Source organism: Plectropomus leopardus, chromosome 15, assembly GCF_008729295.1.
Source record: "Plectropomus leopardus isolate mb chromosome 15, YSFRI_Pleo_2.0, whole genome shotgun sequence".
Taxonomy (NCBI): Eukaryota; Metazoa; Chordata; class Actinopteri; order Perciformes; family Serranidae; genus Plectropomus; species Plectropomus leopardus.
The window spans coordinates 4,642,908-4,664,785 of record NC_056477.1 but is presented as its reverse complement, the minus strand read 5'-3'; the positions used below and the strand labels follow the sequence as shown (position 1 = coordinate 4,664,785).

Here is a 21,878-nt window from a genome sequence, read left to right as displayed (position 1 = left end):
AGAAGGTTAGTATTCGCCAGGTTATTTCACATTTTTGTATGAGCGTGTGGCAAATGTTTCCCCCTAAATGCGTCGAAAAAACACATTCATCCTAAATGCAATGATTGTGTCAATTTAAAGTATTTAAAGAGGCGGTTAAAATCCGTGAGTGGCAATTTCAAAACCGATATTTAAAATGAGGAAACATGCAGGAGACAGGCTGTCAAACAGTGTAAGCAGCGATTTGGCAGAGCAGCCGTAGATTTGGAAATTCCTTCTTTTCTGAGTGACATTGATGTAATGTGAGCGAAAAAAGGTGAAGTGTGACTTGGAGGAAGGAAGATGGGGGGAGGGGGGGCGCAGGGAGAGTGGGCCTGAAGTGAGTATCACTGTATATTCAATGTATTCAGACATGATAGCTGCTCACTTTAAATACAACAGTCCTGTGTGTGCGTGTGTGTGCGTGTGTGTGCGCGTGTGTGTGTGGGTCTGTGCGTTATTTAAATCCTCCCTCAAAGCTTTGAAGATGAGGGAAGTTGGTCTACCATCTCCAGCTTTAGTTGATATGCAAACGCAAAGAGAATACACACAGATATACATACACACATTAACCCCCCACTGCACATACACACACACAAAAGAGCCTGTCAGCACAATGCCTTCAAATATAGCCGTCCAATCTTTTGACTCTCAATTTGCCCACCTTTTTGATAATACGCGCCTATTTGAAAAAGGGTGAAAGGCAAGGGTAGCATGCAATTTAGAGATACTACTGTGTAGCCATTTTCAGCCTGCCACCTCTCTCTCTCTCTCTCTCTCTCCATCGCTTTCTCTTCTCCGCTCACTCTCTCTCTCCATCTTTTGATTATGCGATTCGCCTTGGCAGACGAACAAATAGAGGAGAGAAAAAGGTAGTGTTTGACACTGCCATTTTCAATGACAAAATACAATCAAACCGGGGCCAGTAATTCGACTGGGAGGGATTAGCCTAGTGCGAGGTTGGGCCCCCAGATTAAGACGAAGCCACAGCGCGGGGATCTTGAATTTCATCATCTCCGGCGCTCGGGCACAATGGCGTATTCTTCCCCTTTCTCCTCCGCCGTCTGATGAGGGGTCAGGAGAACTCACCTCTCCTCTTCTTCTGTTCCTCCTGCTCAGAGCAGCACTCAGTGCCGCATTCATTCATCGCGCCTGACTTTATATTAGCTTAGATACCTGAAAGGTGGGGGTGGTGTGTGAGCAAGGGGGGGGTCAAAGCTGTCTATACACTCATGCATGCACACCGGGTCAGAATATGATCAGAAATATACAAACATCTTGCATGTTTGAATAACGTTGTACTTTACTCACACGTGTTTCAACAGAGACATACAGGCACATGCAGCCACACAAAGATTCATTTCCTACTGACACACAAACACAAACACTCAGGTCACATAAGGGGGCGATCCAGCAGATTTATCTGTGGATGTTTGAAAAATGTTTGTCACAGATCTTAGGGTAGACTGCCCTCTTGTGGCCAGTTTATATAGCTCCTAAATTTCTGCTCATCTGCTCTGTTAATGATGAGAAAACAGGAGCCAGCTGCACAATTAAAAGCATAATTGCATGTCTTAAATTAAAAAGCACACTGCACTTTGTCTAATGTCTAAAACATTCAGTTTAGTAAATAATATGAATTTTCACTTTTTTCACTGAAAATATGTAATATATGTGAAGGTGAGAATTACTTGAGCATGATGCAGCTCCTTTGCAAACCAACCTTCATATGTACTTCTTTCTGTCTGTCTCACATAGGAAGTAACAGTGAGTATTCTGCGATTCAACATGTGTAAGTCACAGCAGAGCACCAATCAGCAGCACTGCAGTACCAGACAAACAAGGACGCATCTGAGTTTTGTTTCTTTTACATGCTGTAAAAGCTTACAATACACATGAACTTTCTGTGGAGATATCCTTAAGCAAGCATTCGAATACAATATTAAAAACCAGGACAAAATAATACACTTTTGTCTCAGATTATTTCGTACTTGTGGATGAAGCTACATGTTGTCCTCTAGTGTAATGATGTGTTTTTTGGGTTTTTTTTTCCAAAAGCTGCCATCTTCTCTGAATAAATCTGACTCATGCTTCCCTGGCTTCAACATTTAGCTTAAAAAAGCCTGAATCAAACAACACTGATCAGCTGTTAGATTTTAACATTATAAAATCAACAAACAAGAGATCGGGACTAGGGTTGAAACTAGCGAATATTTTCATTATCAGTTTACCATTATTTCCATTATTTTCCTTACTCATTTGGTCTATAAAATGCAATAAAAAGAAAATAGTAAAATAAGGCCATCCAAGTTTCTGAAAGTCTAGAGGGATGTCTTTAAATGTTTGGTACCCTTAGTCCAAAGCCCAATAATATTCTGTTTAATATAAAACACAGAAATCATAAAATCTTTATATTTAAGAGGCGCAAAAAAGACTTTTTAAATTTTTTTTTGCCATTTTTGCATGAAAAACTACTCACACAATTAATCAATTATCACAATAGTTGGCACAACTCAGAGCTACAGTCCTGACAACCACTTGTAAAACTACAAGAACAAATGAAAAATAGCTGCTGATATGTGGGTTTTTACCAAGATTGTAGAGTTTTGGGAGGACAAATGTAATGTCTTTTAAATTTAAATTAAAAAAATAAAAAATAGATTGAAAATGTCTATGCTCTCTGTTCGCAGAACCTAGAGGTCGTATGGAGTTTGTCAAAAGAGGCTTTATGTATGCAGCTCCATATGTGTGCACACTTCAGCAGAATGACTTAAAGCTGCACCACTTAAAATAGATTTTTAATCTCAAGAGGTTTTTCTGGGTAAATAAAGGTTTAATTAAATAAAAAATTAAGTAATTAAATGACCAAACTTTTTTTTAAAAAAAAGTGTATTTATAAAAAAAATTTAAAAATCTAAACCAAGCATACTGTACACGTGCGCCCTTCCTATGTATTATTTATAAAACTGCTCCAATGTCCTAAACCCCCGAAAAAGCATTTTCTAAATAAACAAATAAAAACATAAATCACACCATTTCCCTTTCTCTCACAGTGCCTTTGCCATCTTTTCATCATAACTCCCACTGCCTCGGTGTATGTAAGTATAAGGTTGCTTTCTCCCTCCCTCCCCTCTGTCCTCCCTCCCTCCTCCGTGCTCTCCATTCCTGCTGTCAGGGGGCTGGTGTGGCTTTGATCTTTCTGTCATTAGTCAGGTATGCAGAGACACAGGCAAACCCACAAACTTGTCTTTTTCTCTCTCTTTCTTGCTCTCTTTTCGCTCTCTCCCACGCTCTGGCCGGAGAACACCGGCTGACCTGCTTGTCTTCTCTGCTTTCTATCAAAGAGAGAAAGGTAGAGCTGTTTCTGCTGTCGTGCCTTTGAGCTTGACGTATACCAAAAGTGACAGTGGCAAAGCACTCAGCCAGCTCTACTTCTTTTTTTTTACCTACATACTTAAAAAAAGGGGGGTTGAGGAGTCTCAGAGGTCTATCCCTGTTGATCACTTGCGATGCCCCCCCTCTCTCAGAAGTCAAAAAGTTTACACATCAGAGCATTTTGGAAGTTGGCACTAGCTTTAAGTATTCATTAAAGATTTATTTGCCCATCTTAGTGACTCTCATAACTTTAAAATGTTTAAGATTAATTCCTGATAAAGTACTTTATCTCTCACATAACGGCTCATGTTTCCTTAAAATGAAGCAAATCTGTTTCTAAAATGTGAAATAGCATTACCCTCACAAACGCTCCGTAAAAGACTTCCATGTCAGCAAAAACAAAGTCAGAGCAGAGTAACTTTTTTCTTCAGCTGGTGAATAACATTCTTCACCTTTTACTATTACAGCAGTTTTGGCAGCACATGTCGAGGCCTGTGTTTCTCAGAAATACAAAACGGGCATAACATACAACAGTTAAATGAAACGCCCTTAAGAGTTTGTTAGTGGTCTTTCAAACTGGCTTCTTCAAAACCTTGACCAACACAATCAAATGTGAGCACCAAACAGAGACACTCTAACACTTCAAAAGCTTGCACTAAAAGCTTTTCCTGCTATCTGTGTCAGTGCATATCCTGCAGGATGGCTCCTCCTTCAACAACACAACCAGAACAGGCACCTGTGACAACATAGACCCACCATGTTGAAGTGAATCCCTACTTGATCAAAAGGCACTGCTCTATCACAGATCTTCCCCTCTGATCCCACAGAGCAAAAATAATTACAATTAATTACTACAATTAGTAGAATTACACAGAGAGATGCTGTAATGATCTCTTCAAATATAACTGAGCACAAATTGAATCCAAAGCAGACAATATATCTTTAAAGTTACAGTTGGTAACTTTTATCCAAAAAAAAATACATTTTATATAGTTTGTAAAACTGTCACTATATTCACACAGCATTAAATGAGAAAGGCTTTTTTTAGAGCCTGTAAAAAAAAAAACCCAAAAAACAAAAAAAAACTGTCTTCTTCCTGCTCTGTGGCCTTACAGTATGCGACAAAAACAACCAATCAGAGCCGAGGAGTCTCAAACACAGCTGTCAGTCAAACACTGCTCATTAGCTGGAGTCAAACTGTCAAATTGGACAGTGCTGAACATATGTGAATCAAGATTCTGTAACTGCAGCTTCATTGCTTTCTAACTGCAAAATGAAAAACTTCATGACTTGGCTGTCATATAGGATACATGTTAAACGGGAGTACTGAGCACCGCCCACCAGCCAGACAAACTTCCTCATTTTACAGCAAAACAGTGTGCTAAATTATGTTTGTGAAAACATTTTAGGTGAGAAAGACATGTTAAACAATCTTGATTAACTTTTAATCAGCGCTGCTTTTTTTGACCAGAGTCCATGGAGAGATTGACATGATTTACAGCTGCATTAGAGACTCCTCAGTTTTGACCAGTTGTTGCTCACTGCGCCGCAGTCTGATTCTATTCTGGACTGCCACAGAGAGCATTTTTTCTCTCAAGGCTAAAATACGTGTAAACGCAAAGACCTTATTTATTCAACATGTCTGTATTACTTAGGCATGGGCTCCAGTACATGTTAAAAACACAGCAAATCATTTGTGAACAGCAAGTTTCCAGTTTCCCGGTCACTGGTATACAGTCTCCTCTCTTCTCCCTTTCCCTTTGTTCCCTTCCCTTTTCCCTCAATCCATCCCTCCCATTTTCCCAAATTGCTCAATCAATTCGTCTTTTTTCTCCTTCCCTGTTTTTGAGTCCTAGTTTTCATGTAATACTGCAAAGCATGCGATGACCCTTGCCTTTGCTTTAAAAAAATGATGTGAACATTATTATAAAATCCAAGAAAAGGTTGGAAAAATCACTATTGCATTATGAAAATGACCTCAAACGCATTCATAAATTTGTAAATAAATGGATATATAACTACTGAGAACCCTTGTTGGTAGTTAAGTGAACTCAATATTACACAAGCACACCTGAGGTTTGTGGCCTCAGGATGTGGCCTGAAAAAGATATTGACAAAAGCTTATAGAAATTCAGGTTGTTACTATGATAAACACACAAATACACACACACACACACACACACACACACACACACACAGCTGTGCTAAACTGTCTTTGTGGTAATACATGTATGCCAACATGCTGTAAGTCAGCACTGTGGTTTAATCTGAGAGCTTCCATCCACACTGACAGAGGCATGTAATAGCACAGCTTGACCACATGGTGGCAGTAACTGTATATGTAATCCAAAAAACATTTACCTAGAGAATAGCTGATAATGAGGAAACTTGTTTGTCTAGTTTAAAGTTGTCATCACTAGTCATTGCAAACGACCCTGCTTGTGCATTTTAGCTAGGCACCCAATCATACAGTACCGTACCCCTTAATAAGGTTAAAGAAAATACAAAAACAACAATGGTACTCACATTTTCAATGACAAACGTCCACTCTTTGTCTTCAAACTCCTCTGCATGGGGGTCCTACAAGAGAAACAGACAAAACAATGCATAAATACACAATAAATAATATATTAGAGCCGACTACAATGGCTTTTTGATCCAGCATTAAAACTACACATCAGAAACAATTATGAAACATCACACAACATATCTTGAGCAAAAGTCAATTACTCAACCATGAAGCAAATCATGTATTTAACTGGAGATTTTCATTTTGGTCATAACTGTGTCAAAGGACCTACAACACAAGAGCTCTGACACAGAAAACTGCAGTTTATGATTGACAGCTCTGCCAACACTCTTTCTATTCTCGCTCCATTCACCCACTGACCCGGTCTGTCGGTCCTCCTTCCTGTCTCACTCATGTGTCAAATGTCTTGAATGAATGTGATGACTTTTAATCGAATGATAATGAGCTACTGAGTATCTGTCTGGTTGTGACAACCATCTGTGAACTGTGTATGTGGACTCAGTTGCCACTTTATTCGGTACACGTGGCTAAAATGAATGCAGTCTAACTGAACAGTCCTTTAAATCCTACCTGCTTCATGTAGGTTATAATGTTATAATGTTGAGTTTTAGAGAGGGGTGTTTTCGAGGCTGCAGTTTGCGGTGCTGCTATTCCATTATACTGACAGATGTTTATATTCTGTCATAAATAACCACGTATATCAATAAAACTGGGCCAAACAGCAAAAAGACTTCTCTGTATAATACAATACGGTTCAACAGCAACACAAAATGAATCATACAAAATGATACACCTGTATCAACACCCTGCTAACACTTTCAACAAAACATTACATCTTTCATGAATGCAGGATTTATTGCAGGAATGTTTTGTTAGATGGCATTCGTTTTAGCAAGCTGTACCTACCACTGGAAATTAACTGTATTTCTGTATACACTCAAATGATTTCTCTTAATGTGAAATCAGGAAGGTAAAACACAACACTAGAACACCAAACATCCATAAATCATGACACGAGAACACAAAAAAATACAAACTATACATGTTTCTGACTCTGTCTTTTTGTCTGTCTGGTCCACTTTGCCTCTCTGATATAGTCTACTTATGTCTCTGTCTTGCCTCATGTCCTGCCTGTCTAGCTCGCTGTGAGGTGATGAGAGGAGACCGTAATGGAGGCAGCAAGACAGCAGGAAGCTCTGTGTTACTGAGCTGGCACAGATGACCTTCACTGCCCTTCAGGAGCACATACAGAGGCACAGATACATGCAACCACAAATTACTGCTGGACACACAAATATATGCAGATCTATCCTATTCACACACACACGCTTATTCACACAAACAATGCACGTTTAATCCTGCACTAAAGCAAAAATACTCACAACGCACTGCTGAGACAATGAAAAACAATGAATCATTTATTTGCGCAACACGAAAATTATAGTTTAATAGTTGGTGAAGTAATTTATCAGGTTAAAATCTAAATTTAGCTTAATATAGCTGCATTTCTCTGACTCATTTTATTAAAAATCAGATACAATGGGGATAAACATTAAAATAGCTCTTCTGATACATCAGGTAATATGAGACAGACGTAACTGTAACTGTTGCTCACATGACTGCGCTTACTTTTTGCCTTTCAAAGACAAAATGATTAATCAATAAAATCAATATTGAGTACAATCGTTTGTTGCAGCCACAGTACTACACCTACACACACAAGCAAACACATGCACCGGCGCTCCCTTCTGTCTGCCTGCGCCTCTGACACACCCCAGGAAATCAATATTCCTGCAGTCTGGCACAATAGTCAAACACAACACCCACATGGACACAAACACACACAGCCAGTCATACAGCTGCCTCATCCTTCCTTTATTTCACAGCAACATAAACTGATTCTAAAAGCCAACAGAGTCCAACATTATCAGCCATCTCAGTTTATCCTCAGTTTATAGTGTTATCTGCAGTGTTTAGTGATTTTGGTAAACATCAGCTACAGATCAGTGACAGTATACAACCCTGATTTGACCTATTGTCATTGCTAAAATGTTTTAAAATTAACACGGTTATATTAAACTCTTTTGCAAGTTTGTAAAATGCAGATGAGAAAAAACATCTTAAGCCAAACATGCAGAGTTTTACTGAGTACTGGCTGGTACTAAGTGCATACTCTGCTATCTGAACATCTCTCTTCTGATTGATTTTGCCTGCAAAATGAGCAGTCAGATTGCTACCCGGTAAAGTTACATATTAATTTCAGTATTTTTTTGCCGTCTATAAAGTTCAGCTCAGGCTGCATGCTGATGTACATCTCCCTGAGGTACAGGCTGCAATACTGCTGAGCTCAGCTGTTTTCACTGCAGAACTTCAGGCCAGACATGGGTATGAGAGCATCTCTAAATCACTCTTACCGTTTACTTTAACCTTCAGTCGACATACTGCAGAGATATCTCAACTGTGAGTTGGACTTCTGCAGATTTAGGACAAAATTAAGCAGTCTTTTTTTTAATTGAATGGACAACTTAAGCAATTTAGTATTGCACATAAAGTTGGGTGACTCGAGAGACAGATGGTCAAAATCGTTGCAGCAGAGGTTGTTTATATATCCTTACTTTTTGTTCCTCCTATGGCTCAAGCTCTGAAAACTCTGGAATCTAAATTTGATGCAGCCATCATATTTTTGCTAGATCCTCACTGTCTGGTAAATGCTATAAATTCCAAAATCCATGTTTTGCTGACTTTGCATCATGCATTTATTGTTTTGTCTTATCAGGGCCACAAAATACATTTTACAGCAATCTTAACAGGATGATGAGGAGGGATAAACAATAGTACCAGCATGTCATCAGTATTGGCAGGTAACGGCTTTAAAATGAAAATATCAGCATTGGTCTGAATTAAATATTACTACTGACATGACAGGCTGATATAATGACCTTTTAATTAATGCGACATTAATTAGTTGAAATGGGTCATATTTACCCTGGTTTTCACTACTGATAGGATTGTCTCAGAGAGAGCATCCTCCAAGCCTGTTAAAGTGGGACGAATTTTTACAGTTTTGCTTAAAATTTGATACATAAAAATAAATATAGTATGTTTTGGATGTAAAGTAAGGTTAATTACTTTTCTTGTTTTGCCCAGAAAATGTGTACATTTTCAAAAGCACTGTATTGTGTTGTCCGCCGCCAGTCTGCCACCATGATAAGAGGAGGCGTAATATGTTAATTCCACTTCCAGTTTAGGTGGAAAAAACACGTGTATATATCATTAACAGCAATCGGCTAAAATGAGTTAGAAAGTATTAGCATATCTGATATTGGCAAAAATCCATTATCCTGGATTCCTGAGTTTCTTTGTGAAGAGTGAACTGTCTTTTATCTGCAAAACTGGTGGAGTTTCATTTAAAAATGAATCCCTTTGTGTATGAAACCCACGGAAAAATTCACCCCAGCTTTACAACTCTATGACACTATAACTCAGCAGGGCCGAGTTTGTCTCCCAGTGATCGGATATCCCCTAATTTTCACTGTAGCAGCTGTAGTGTTAGAACACTGTCCAACAAAGATGCCAAGCTTTTAGGCAGCAGAGGCAATGCTATTTGGTTTGTGGCTTTATTAAACTGATGCCTGTGAACTGTGCCCTCAGTTGCCTTGCTTTGTGTCTCATTACAAAAAGTGCTTTATTACTTCCTCTGGGACAGGAAGTGGAAATGAGCCCAGAATAGAGGAACACTATCATGTACAGCAGTGCCAGACAAGCAAAGGCCTTGAAAACTCAGTCAATGCCCATGAAGTTGGTCTTTTTTTCCCTTTGAACTTCAACAAGACATCCCAATGTGACATTTTCAATGAAAAAGCAACACAAAACAGAGGCAGGTACATAGATATTTGTGGCAGGAGGTCTAGTAAAGAGACAGAGAGGTAACAAGACACTGAGCTCTGAGCTAGCCTGTCAGCACAGAGGCCAAGCATGTTTAAGTAAGCCAGCCATGGTGACAGATACTGTCTGTACAGCTGTTTCATTTACACACAAAACTGTATTACTATACATATATCAAGACCTTCTGGTCACAAAAAAATAAAATTAACCTTTTATGCACAAAAACACTGAGCACTGAATTCTAATCTATACTTCATATAATTCATCTCACTGATAATTGTGGAGTATTTATGTGACTAAAAAAACAAACAATTTTTTCTGACATTAAACATCTCAAAAATAGAAGTCAACACATTTTTGAGGTGAGGTGAGAGAGGGCTAGTCACTTGCATAAACATGCTCCATAAACAACCCTAGTCCGTCTTAAATATAGATATACTTGTCTGGGTGTATATTAAAAATCTGTTGTTTACCTTAAAAAGAGTGACGGTGATCTCGATGTTTTCTGGTACAGGCCACACAACCACTCCTCTGTAGGGATTTTTGATGCCAGGCTGCCAGCTGTGGGACTGCACAGAGACAAAAGAATAAATATTTTTTTTGTCTGTTACATTGTTTATTTGTATTGTTTGAGAACGCCAATAATCAAATACAAACCTTGGAGGATTTCCGCCGACTCCTGCGTGTCCAAACCACCACCAGTTTGTCTGGTTGCCTGTGAGGAAGAAGAGAAATAACAAATAAGTAAAAGTGACAAAAGGTTTTAAATTCATCAGTCCATCTATCTTTGTTTCCATCTACCTACACATCAAAATGTTAAGACCGTCAGTCCAATTGATCAGCTTACTTCTTATTGCCTGAAGTTTTAAAACCCTGTTAAGCCTTCTGCTGTACACACACACACACACCAACAACAACGCGCACACACACCTGCACAGTCACACATGGTATGAATAAATCATGAGACACAGCTAAACCCTGGCTTTGTCTCTGTGGACTGCGGCATACACAACAGGACACACACGCACACCCGAGGTTAGTGTGACAGGAAAAAAACTGAAGGTGGCTGAGAGTTACGACAACCTAACCCAGTCCAGGTCAGTCACACTGCACTGACAACTGACAGGAGACAAAGTGTAATCCAACTGTCAAAAATGAATCCAAAGTACGAATGAGATGTGAACAGGCAACATGTAGGGATGGGGATAGAAATCAATTCTTTTGAGGACCCGATTCTGCTTTTTTCAAATCACGAAAAATCAATAACGTTTGAGCATACTGCTGTTAAGTCCCGCAGGTCATATAACATAACATTACATCTCGAGTCGAGTCACATCACATTAATCCAATCACTGGTCCGCATACATCGATTGTCTTCATCACCATCCACTCACAGCAGCAGAGGTGAGCACATCCAAACTTTGTAGCAAATCCCGCCAGTAAAAGATAGAAATCTATTGTTGAAAACCAAGTTGAAAGCAGCAGGATAAGAGCTAGTTAGCTAAATAAACAAGGCTGGATAAGGTTTTACTGTGATGTATTCAAGGTTGGCGCAGTAAAATGATCATTAGGCAAAAGTAAATAAAACATCATCATGATGTGTTCAAATGTAACATCAAGAAAAGGAAAACATTTTGACAAGAACCTTAAATAGTACAGTTGTTTGAGTGAGGAATTTGTTTTTCCAGCAATATAAAATGGATAGTAGAGGTGGAATTACAACCTGTTTAATGTCTTATCCTGAGCTTTAAGTAGCTTCTAATACATAATTAACACTACTGATGCCTAAAGTAAAATTAAAATACAATAATTTATTTCCTAATCACTAAAAATATGGCTGAAAGTGACAGTAGACATTAACCAATTCTTAAGTGTGAAAATGAAATAATTCTGAAACATAAACACATAATTTTCTTCAATATTCAGGACATTTCATCCAATTAAAAGCAATAAAAACAAAGCCAGTTCTCTTAAAAATATACTGTTGCCTTGTCTTTCCACCAAATTATAGAAAAGTATCAATAGTAGTATCTATAAAGACTGGGACTGTTAAGCAGTCTGTATAATGGTATCAATATCAATAAAAATTAACAGGCGTTAAAGACAGATTATCTGCATTAGGACGCTCATCAAGTTTTAAGGTGTAAATCTTTGCTATATATCAGAGTCTATATGTGTGATGTGAATACTAGAGACATGGGTCTCCTGAAAAGAGTATGGTTTTGCATAGTATACATCATCTAAGAGTGTGTACAGTGCAAATGTGCAGCGGTCATGGTCCTCCCTGCTGCAATATCAGCAAATCCATCAGGATAAAGCAAGTAAGTAACTTTAAATAACTCCTGATTTAAAAGTAATCAACTGTAAATATAAAGACGCACTGAGGGCCAATGTTCTCACAGAGCATTAGCCGACTTTCCCACACACACACACCCACACACACACACACACACTAAATATAAACCTGCAAAGAGCAGCTTAATAAATTTCAACTGACATGCTACTTTGCCATGATGTGAAAATAACACTGACAAATTGTGAACTGTAAAAAGCTCTCCCTTATACACACTATATATCATATTATGTACACTTATAGTCATTCTAAGAATTCACTTAAAAAAGCTGCCAAAGCAGTTTGCTGGCTGCCAGGCTGACAAGTCAGGACCTGTTTGCCTGTCACTCCTGGTACATATTGTAAAAATGTGTGTGTCGTGCAGTTCTGCAGCTGAAATGTTTAATGTCTATTAGGGCTGGGCAATATGGAAAAGTCTTATCACAATAATTTTTTTCATATCAGTCAATATCGATATATATATCACAATATAAATCAAATCACTATTTCTGTCAAGATTAAATATTCCCTTTGACTCTTAAGTGAGATGTGAAGATATCATAATCAGTGATGCACAATAATGATTATTTCAACCGATACCGATATACTGATAATTTCCAGCTTCTCGTGGCCAATAAGATGACCGATAACTGATAACTTCTTTTTGTTTGTTTTTCATTACCTGAGGGTATGAAAGGCTGAGATGTGGTGAGTACAGGTTAATTTAATTTTTGCATTTTCATAAAAAAAACAAAAAATGAAAAAAGCTGGAAAGTAGCCTTTTTAAAAAAAAAAAAAAAAAAAAGTAAATCAATTTCATCTTTTTATGTTTTGGAGCAGACATTCAGAGACTCCAGCGGACACACCAGCAGAGACACTGGCAGAGAATGAGAGCAGAGCAGACAATCGGAGACACGGGTGGTGAATGAGAGTGAGCGGACATTCGGAGACACCGCTGGAGAATGAGAGCGGAGCAGACATTGCTGGAATGCATTCTACCGACTACATCTCAATCTTGGAAATGTTATATCACAATTGATATCGTTAGCATTTTATTGCCCAGCCCTAATGTCTATATTAAAAAATACCTCTTAACAGTCACTTTTATTCTTTAACACAAATATTTATATTTTGATAGGGATACCCTGGAACAGTATTAGCCCGATGATCACTTTAATAAGCAGTTTGGACATAGACTATGTCATGAACGAAGCTGTCAGGACCGGATCCTGGTTTAACTTGAGAAAGTGCCTTCATAAAAATACATCAGCACACCAAATCCTAGTATATAGGTCAGACCAAGCTTTGTCTTAAAGTTATAGAGAACTGTTTATCAAAAGAAGAATCTATGTTAAAGTCATTTTTTTCACAAGTATCCTCCCCGTGCTCTTGAGCTCTCCTGCTTCAGCCCCCAAGCTGAAGCTCTGTTACTGCGCCTGACCTCTGACCTCACAATGGAGAAAAGAAAGGGAACAAACTGCCCTACAGGGATCAATTAAAATCACTTTATACTGTTCTGCTGTTGGGCTGTTAGAGCATGACCAATAAATCGTCAAGGCCAATATTAGCTTATAACACATATGATGGGACTGGCATTAGACTATAAATAGTAAGTGAGACAACGATATGGTTCAGGTCATTTAGAAACAGTTGGTCTCATTCATGAAACATTAGCTGAGCATATTTGTGTGTAAACTGTTCGCAGAAGGCCTCTTTTGCCATATCGCCTGATATGCCAACTCATGCAAGCAAAAACCTTTTTTTGCAATAAATCAGAGTTTTTTCAAATGTGACATGTTTCTATTAGATGTATTTCATACATCGCAATTTCAATTTGCGCAAGGTGACGGTTAATGGAAAACCGCCTTATATCTGTGTCAATAATTCCGTATCAATAGGTTTTTGATAGAGCTGTTTGTATGCACATACTCCAGAGTTAAGCATAGCAAGCACAACACTATGTACACTTTATGTGTATGAGCTCTTATGTCAAAGATTCTTGCAAAACAACAGCAAAGCAGCCATGCTAGGAGGAAAATGACTCCGGACGAAAGAAGAAAACAGAGAAACAGGGAGGGAATAAGAGAGGATGGGTGAGAGGGAAAAGAGAGGAGAGGAGAAGAGAGAGGGAGAATGACAGGCAACAATTTCAGCCTTGAGGAGAGCCCTCACATAGAGAGGCTATTGTCCGACAACACAGGCCATATCAGAGAGCATGCAGACACACTCTAAATATCACCCCCTTATTTGTCCCTTTGTGCTGTACATGCTGTGCTATGAGAAAAATGTAAACCATTTGTCTGCAGGCTAAATGACTTCTTCACACTTTGTATTCGGATTCAACCTCAGGCCTGCATGTTTGTAGGAATCAGTGAGCCATCAGAAAGGAATGACACAACAGAAGAAACAAACGTAATGAAGACGGGCACAGAGAGCCTGAAGAAAAACACTGAACATTTCATCATGGCGCATGTTCAGCAGCTCACTCATACAAAGAGCTATTTTAACAGTATTCAGTTAACAGTATTATGATGTTAGGAAAGGAGATAAAGGGGATTTATTGAACATTTGGCAAAATTATGTTTCTTTTTAAAAAACTGGTAGTGCATTTTTTGAACTATACTCAATTGGTTTCCCTTCATTTTACTGGATGGATTTACTGGACGTAGAAAAAACAAAGTCTTTGTACCAGTGAGTGTGAGCTCTTCTTGCATCAAATGACATATTTACCCTGATTACCTCACTATGATGCTCTCTGTAGAACAAACAAACTTCTTTAACTCTACGCAGATGGGTAAAAGAAAGGGAAAAAAGAACTGTCAAAAGTTCATATACGAGAAATAATGAATAAAGAAAGTAAGAGAACATGAAAAATTAGAGATACGATGAAAAAGAGCTAAAATATAAACACACAAATCTGTAATAGTGTGTGTGTGTGTGTGTGTGTGTGTGTGTGTCTGTGTCTGTGTCTGTGTGTCTGTTTAAGGATGTTTGAATGTGTGTAGCAAGGCTAGAGAGAGAGAGGGCAGATAAGAGTAAAAGTGGGTCAGGAAGCTCAGCAGGAGCTGAGAAGAGGGCCTTCTGAGATTGACACAAAACACAGATAAACCCTCCTATATTTATATTTTAGGTATTTAGTTGCCACTTTTTTCAGAGAGACCTGCAATTAGTGGGCATGTAGGTGTCCAATGTTTTCCTCAAAGACACTTTAGCATCATAGCAGGTGAGGAAAACATCAACACTTGAGAAAATAACTGCAGTTATTTAAGAGGACACTTATGTTACAGTACATAAACAGTAGCATTATTTTGCATGCAGAGCTTTTTAATTGACCATTTTTGCTTTTTGCTCCATATTACTCTGAACTTTACTGTTTTATTGATAACTTCACTCTTTGGCTTTAACACCACTTTCAACGCCATGCTGCTTGAATGGACTTTTGTGAGTGAGAGTTACGCCTTGTATACTCTGCCTGTGCAGTGGAGACAGGATCTCTGCAGCGGCTGCAGTGCTCCATCAGTGTTTATCCTCTATCAGCTGTGCCATAGTACTGCTAAGCACTCTAAAATATTATGTCAGCACTCACAGCTCAATACAATATTGTGTGCTTATGGGAACAAGTATTAAAAAAACTGATTTAAAAGACACTCTGGAGCTGCAGCTTCGCACATAAAGATCAAGTGACACAGGGCTGGTGTTGACTGCAGAGCAGCAATGGTTCAAAACAAATCAGTTCCATCAGATGGATGTCACACAAAAAACACAACTGAAAGGTTAACTATTTAATCATAGCTCAGTGGGAAAAGGTGGTTTTACAAAAATGATATCATCCTGTGATTTTAAGCTCTTAGGATAATACGTGCCACTTAAAACAGACAGAAAATAAAGCTCATTAAAGAAAATCAGTTTGGCAGCTTGAATGTGCTCGTCATAAATCACTAAAGGCTCTGTGCGCATGTCCATCTGCCTGCATGGCTGGAAGTGGAGGGTGCGTCAGGATGTTGCGGCTGCCCTATCTTTCCTGTAGGCAGTAGGAAGGAACCACTTCACATTTGATATGACAGCCCCCAGACCAGCATTGCACACACACACACACGCACGCACGCACGCACGCACGCAGCCACGCATGCACGCACACACACACACAGATTGTTATGAAACCCAAACACATAGCAGGGTAGGGCTCAGTTTAGTTCAGTGACACAGCAATAACACATAACCAAGTGATGAACACAGTGATAAAGTATAACGTGTATTTAAAACCACACTAGTCATATTTGCAACTTCCAAATTCCAAGAGGGATTGCCATTTTTATTATTGAATCAGGTGAAAGAAAAAGACTACACTGTGCCATATTTCTAGGTATATTTCACCAGCTGCTGTGCATATCCAATCTGTTCAAACTGTGTAGGGTCTCTAAGAAAAATAAGGGCTAATGACTTGAGCTGCAACAATTAATTAGTTGACAACTATTAATCCCTAACTAATTTCATAATGGTATTTTGTGATTTTAAAGAAAAAACAGTCCAAATTCTCTAATACCAGCTTCTTCAATATGATTTTTTTTTTTTTTTGGTTTCTTAATTCCTTTGTGACAGTAAACTGAATATATTTGGTTTGTGGACAAAATAAGACAATTTAGGGCCTCTTCTTAGGCTTTTGGAAACACTGATCAACATTTTTACAATTTTACAGACCAAACAACTAATTGATGAATTGTGATAATAATCAACAGATTAATTGGCAATGAAAATAATCGTTAGTCACAGCCCTAATTATGACACATTAAAAAGCTAAAAAAATTGTGAAGTATGTGGACAGTAAAATAAATTTGAAGAAATAACAAAAGATGAGAATACGTGCCAGTATTTCTCCGACAGAAAGGGGACAAAGTGTCATAAAAAGTAGACTGTGGGAGGTTTCAAGTAGCAGGAGTTAGTGTTAAGATTTGTAATTAAATGTCACTCCAAGAGTCCAAGCTCTGGGTAAATGGATGCTCAGATTGTCAGTGAGACCAGCAATGAGAAGAATTCACTGTCCATCTCACCGTTCAATTTTCTGTGCATATGGGGTCCGTGTGTTTGTCTGAGAGAGAGATATGAGATGAAAAGGCTGATGACATTGCTGTGAAGAAATTAGTGGGAGAGTCAGGGTAAGATGGAAGGGAGGAGGCATGATAAATGTGTGTATGTAAGCAGATACAGCATCATCCCGACTAAATGCTGATATTACTCAGAGGAGGAAGGGCACTGACGTCTGCCGACAGACTTCATGTCTACCCGTCAATCACAGGTATTAGACAGGAAAATGTAGATTAGTTTGTGATGTAATACAGCAGTTGAGAGAGATGAAACATCAGACAACAGCACTGCAATGCATACTAAAACAGACTCTCTGCTGCAACACATACAAACACGCTGTCATGTAATCTAGCAGAGACTGCGACACTGCAGTGCATGAAAGGCTTTATCTTGAAGTATAATGGGACTGAAGGCTCCAGTGTGATACAAGTAAAAACTGTAGACTGCTGGGCTATAAGAGGTGAAATAACTTGTCAGTGTGATGTATTGTGATTCATAAACTGTGAAATCTAGTCAATCATATTTGTATTTTCTTAAACATGTTAACAAAGCAGAACTTGTAGATCTTCTAACTTCATAATTGGCGAAATCCTCTGTGCCGGGACCAGCATATGTCAGACTAACTTAGTTTAATGAAACTGTTTACACAAATACAGTTTAATTTCAAGTAAACTTAACACTTGGACATAAATTTAAGTTGGATTAATAGTTACATTTACTTTCCTTTTTCAAGGCAGTCTGTTTCCAAGATAATTTTAAGTAAGATCAACTTCTATATCATAAATACTGATTTTAATACTGTCCTTATGCAACAGAAATGTAACCAGAAATATCTGTGTATGAAAAAAGCCTGTTCAACTTCTCTTCACCCTAAACTGACAAAACATAATTGTGACAGCCTTTTCAAAGAAGGAATATCACAGCGTTATGCTGCCTTGCTGTTCTGTATATAACATTTGATTGCATAAAGGGGGAACAGAGTGGTCTTGCCTCTGAGCTGGGAACGGAGGTAGTAACAGCACCGTAAGGTCTGTGTAAAACGTAAAGCCGGAAAGGCGTTACCATGGGTGTCACAGGTGGGATGTCTTTACATCATCTTGTGACAGCCTCACTAATCTGTGCCTCTCTCCTCAGCTCCTTCCTTTGCTGCAGCCACAGAGTAGTTGGGCCGTCTATGGCTGGCCACACCTATAGGCGGGGCCTACCTCTATAAAAGGGCTGCTGGAGTCACTCTGCTCTCTCTCTGGTGGTTGAGAAGCTGACGCCACATGGCCGACATGGTTTAGTTAGTTTTGTTTGTTCTTTGTTTGTTGCGCACACACACACACACACACACACACACACACACACACACACACCTCATTCCACCTCACACATTGATCTACGGATATGCACCTTATTTTCCTTTTAATTATGTTCAGTTAAATAAACATCTCCTTATTCCCTGGCAAACTTTGTGTGGACTCTCTCTTTGTTGCAAACCAGTGAGCCAGGTTTGTAACAATGTTTATATGTGCAACCCACCACGGGAGATTTGAAAAGCAGATGTGAGCATCATGGCTAATACAAAGAAGAACAGTGGCCTTAAATGTTTGAAAACTGGAAAAAACAATGAGATTCAGGAGCTCATTACTGTCCAAGTGCGAAACGAGATCAGCTGTCATATAACAGAGACGGTAAATGATGTGATTGACATGTATGCCTTTGTTATTGTTTATGAAGTACTGCCGATGCATATATTATGTGTCAGCCTAGAGGCGGACGCTCTTGTGTTAAACATCCCGCCCATCATGGCTCTTCTGATTTCGGGATGTGTATAATCACAACCGAAGCAGAATGATGCTGCCGTTGTTAGGTTCTGTGTAAAAATGCGGGGGGAGTATAAAGGGGGGGGCTTCATTGTGGCCCTATAGCACTATCTCTGTGTAAAAGCAGCTTGAGATTGTCTCCACAACATGACAACTTCTACATCTGCTGTTCGAAACATCACATGTATTCTGTCTCACATACAAAAACTAGTGAGTTTTATGTTTCTGACAACAGCAATACCAAATGCTCGGATTTAACAGCAGGATCAATCACTGCACTACTGCGAACTTAGCTGTCCTGTTGAGGGATAGCTCTTTGACTTGGATAGCTTGCAGTTCCTTCAGTAAAAATTGCGAGCTCTTTTTTCATATGAACAGAGTATGCTTCAAAAAAAAATCTTTTCCAGACTTTCCTGTGATATAGGGCTGTTAAAATATATACGGTAAACACATAACAGAGCCGTAATATTGACCAATAGTGCCACCTACACAGGGTTCCTGCAGTTTAAGGCAAGTAATATTTAAGGTTTTTTGGAACCTATCGAACTGAAGTTTAAGACCAGATTTCTAACAACCAAAATTGAAGGACAGTTTGCCCAAGTTTATTATAAGATAAAACAAAATGTTTTAACAGAAATGACAGAATTAGAAAATATCTGGCATTCTGGCGAGTTTAAGAAGAAAAATGTATGAAATTATTGCACAAAAAATACCAGATGCTATCAATTATTTTGAGATTTTACAATGCAGCGTCAGAAAAAAACTATTCATAAAATCCTACTTCTAAAGTCTGATCATTTTTAAGACTTTTAAAAGATTGATGTAAGTCATTAAAATTCCAATTAAGGCATTATTTTAGATTAATGAATTCAATGACTTTTAAGACTTTTTAAGGATCTGCAGGAACCCTACCTACAGCCATTTAAACGTCAACAGCAGGAAAAAAAATGAAGAAATCTCACACATTGACAAGTAATCTCTGGGATCTGCAGTGCTATAAGACCAGAGCCACTACTGCTTTTCGCCAATGATGCAGTCAAAATGAAATAAATGACACAGTGACAGTTAAATGCTTTGAAATACTGTTTTCTCAGAAAGCTCACAGCCCCATCACGAAAAGCTCAGCCAAAAATGTGTTTATACCTGACCTACTTGGCAATTTCTGACTCAGCAAAGACAGCAACAAGACGATGGTTGAGAGGAGGAAGTGACAAATGAAAGAAGAGAAAAAAGAGGGAACAGAGAGAGACGGCTGCTCCAATAGATCCATGGGCTGCTCTCACTCTGCTTTGCTGTCAGACTGTGGCCTTTACTATCAAGACAAATGTATCGGAGCAAACACAATCTGTGTAACTGTCGCACTCCAGACTGCCTGATAAACTAAACACACCAGCCCACACATACTGGGCATGACGTGAAAAGTCAAAGTATGACTTCACATCTTCATTATGTCTGGGTGGGATAGGCAAGGTGCAAAGCATTTTTAAAAACCTTTCCTTTTCACTGTGAATTTTATTTCCAAAATCTGAACTTCTTGCATGCTTTCTCTTGTTTAATTTTTTAACCAAGCAAAAACATTTGACTGATAGAGAAAAGATTTTTATTCATGAGCCTCTGAAATTTGTATATATTTCATCAACAAAACTCATATGCTTTGTTTTTTGTCCGTTTTATTACTTTTAATATTATTCAGTATGTCTTAAAATCACTCATGCAGAGGCTGTGTCGTCAGCCATATTATGTTGAAACAAGGTCTGCAAGGTCTGTTTGTAGAGCTCTACCATGTCATTAATGAGTGATTGTGCCTGTTTGGATGTGTTTACTGTACATTTGTTGTAACTATAGTTGGATGTGTGGGAGAGCTACTTTCTGTAACTGTCAAATGTTGTTTAATTAGATTTAATTTCCAGGATTAAACAAAAATATTAAGTCTGTGCATGAAGCAATCATGTGTGTGTATGAGAAATTATTATGTCATACTGAAAGCAAGCATTCCTTTACCAGGCATGAATTTTCTGTAAAAGTCATATTTCCCTGGATTCGAATATTTCAAAAGGTCAGGCGGACTGGCGCCACATAAAAACATTACCTGTATTAGATCAGACTGTGATCATTATTATAGACCATTATTTTTCCAAATTTGACCTTTACTTTTCTTCTACATGCAGATTTGAATATTGCCCATTTGGATTCACATGTGTCATATCCCTCTTTTAATGAAGACTATTAACATCAATACAGTATCTGATGTGGCAAATTATCTGAAACTTAAGAAGCCACATGGTGGGGTGTGAATTGGGACCACAAAATATTTTCCAAGACATTTGCTCCAGACTTTATTACTCCCAGTGAGGATGTGAAGACATCAAGCATCAAGACTCTTTTTGAAGTGGCTGCCTTTTACATTCAGTAAGCAGCCTGGTTTATTTCAAGTCAGTTGCATGTTATTTTTAAGCAATTTACTGAGTTTGCTTAAAAGGATAGCAGCATGGAGACACACGTAGATGAGTGCTTCACTGCAGGGACAGACCAGCAGGAGGTCAAGTGTGACCAATTACGAATCTGCCATGGCTGAGGAGAGAGAGTTGGTAAGAGCAAATCACTAACAATAAAGCAGGTAGGTTGGACGGATGAAAGTGAAGTTCAGAAGCTCCACCTGCCCTGAGGGATGGAGTTTAATCTTACTCCCTGAAAAAGAGTACAAGGGGCAGAGAAGAGAGAACTGTCAACTCCAAGTGGTGATGATTGACAGCAAGGAGAAGAAAATGTTTCTCTGCTGACATGACTGGCCTCTGGGTGAAGGGTAAAACTCTCCACAGAGAGATTTTGAGAAAATAAAATTGTGAAA

At 38.6% G+C, this 21,878-nt stretch overlaps 1 protein-coding gene across 4 annotated transcripts in view; it reads right to left on the bottom strand.

Annotated features, from left to right (window-relative positions):
- The window catches only part of ehbp1 (EH domain binding protein 1), a 186,576-nt gene that overhangs the window by 152,752 nt on the left and 11,946 nt on the right, over positions 1-21,878 (bottom strand). For all 4 annotated transcript variants that reach the window (XM_042501759.1, XM_042501760.1, XM_042501761.1 and 1 more), the window contains exons 3-5: positions 10,466-10,523; positions 10,282-10,377; positions 5,920-5,973 (exon numbers count right to left, since the gene is read on the bottom strand). In XM_042501759.1, coding sequence (XP_042357693.1) covers positions 5,920-5,973; positions 10,282-10,377; positions 10,466-10,523 — 208 coding nt within the window. The remainder of the gene's footprint in view (positions 1-5,919; positions 5,974-10,281; positions 10,378-10,465; positions 10,524-21,878) is intronic.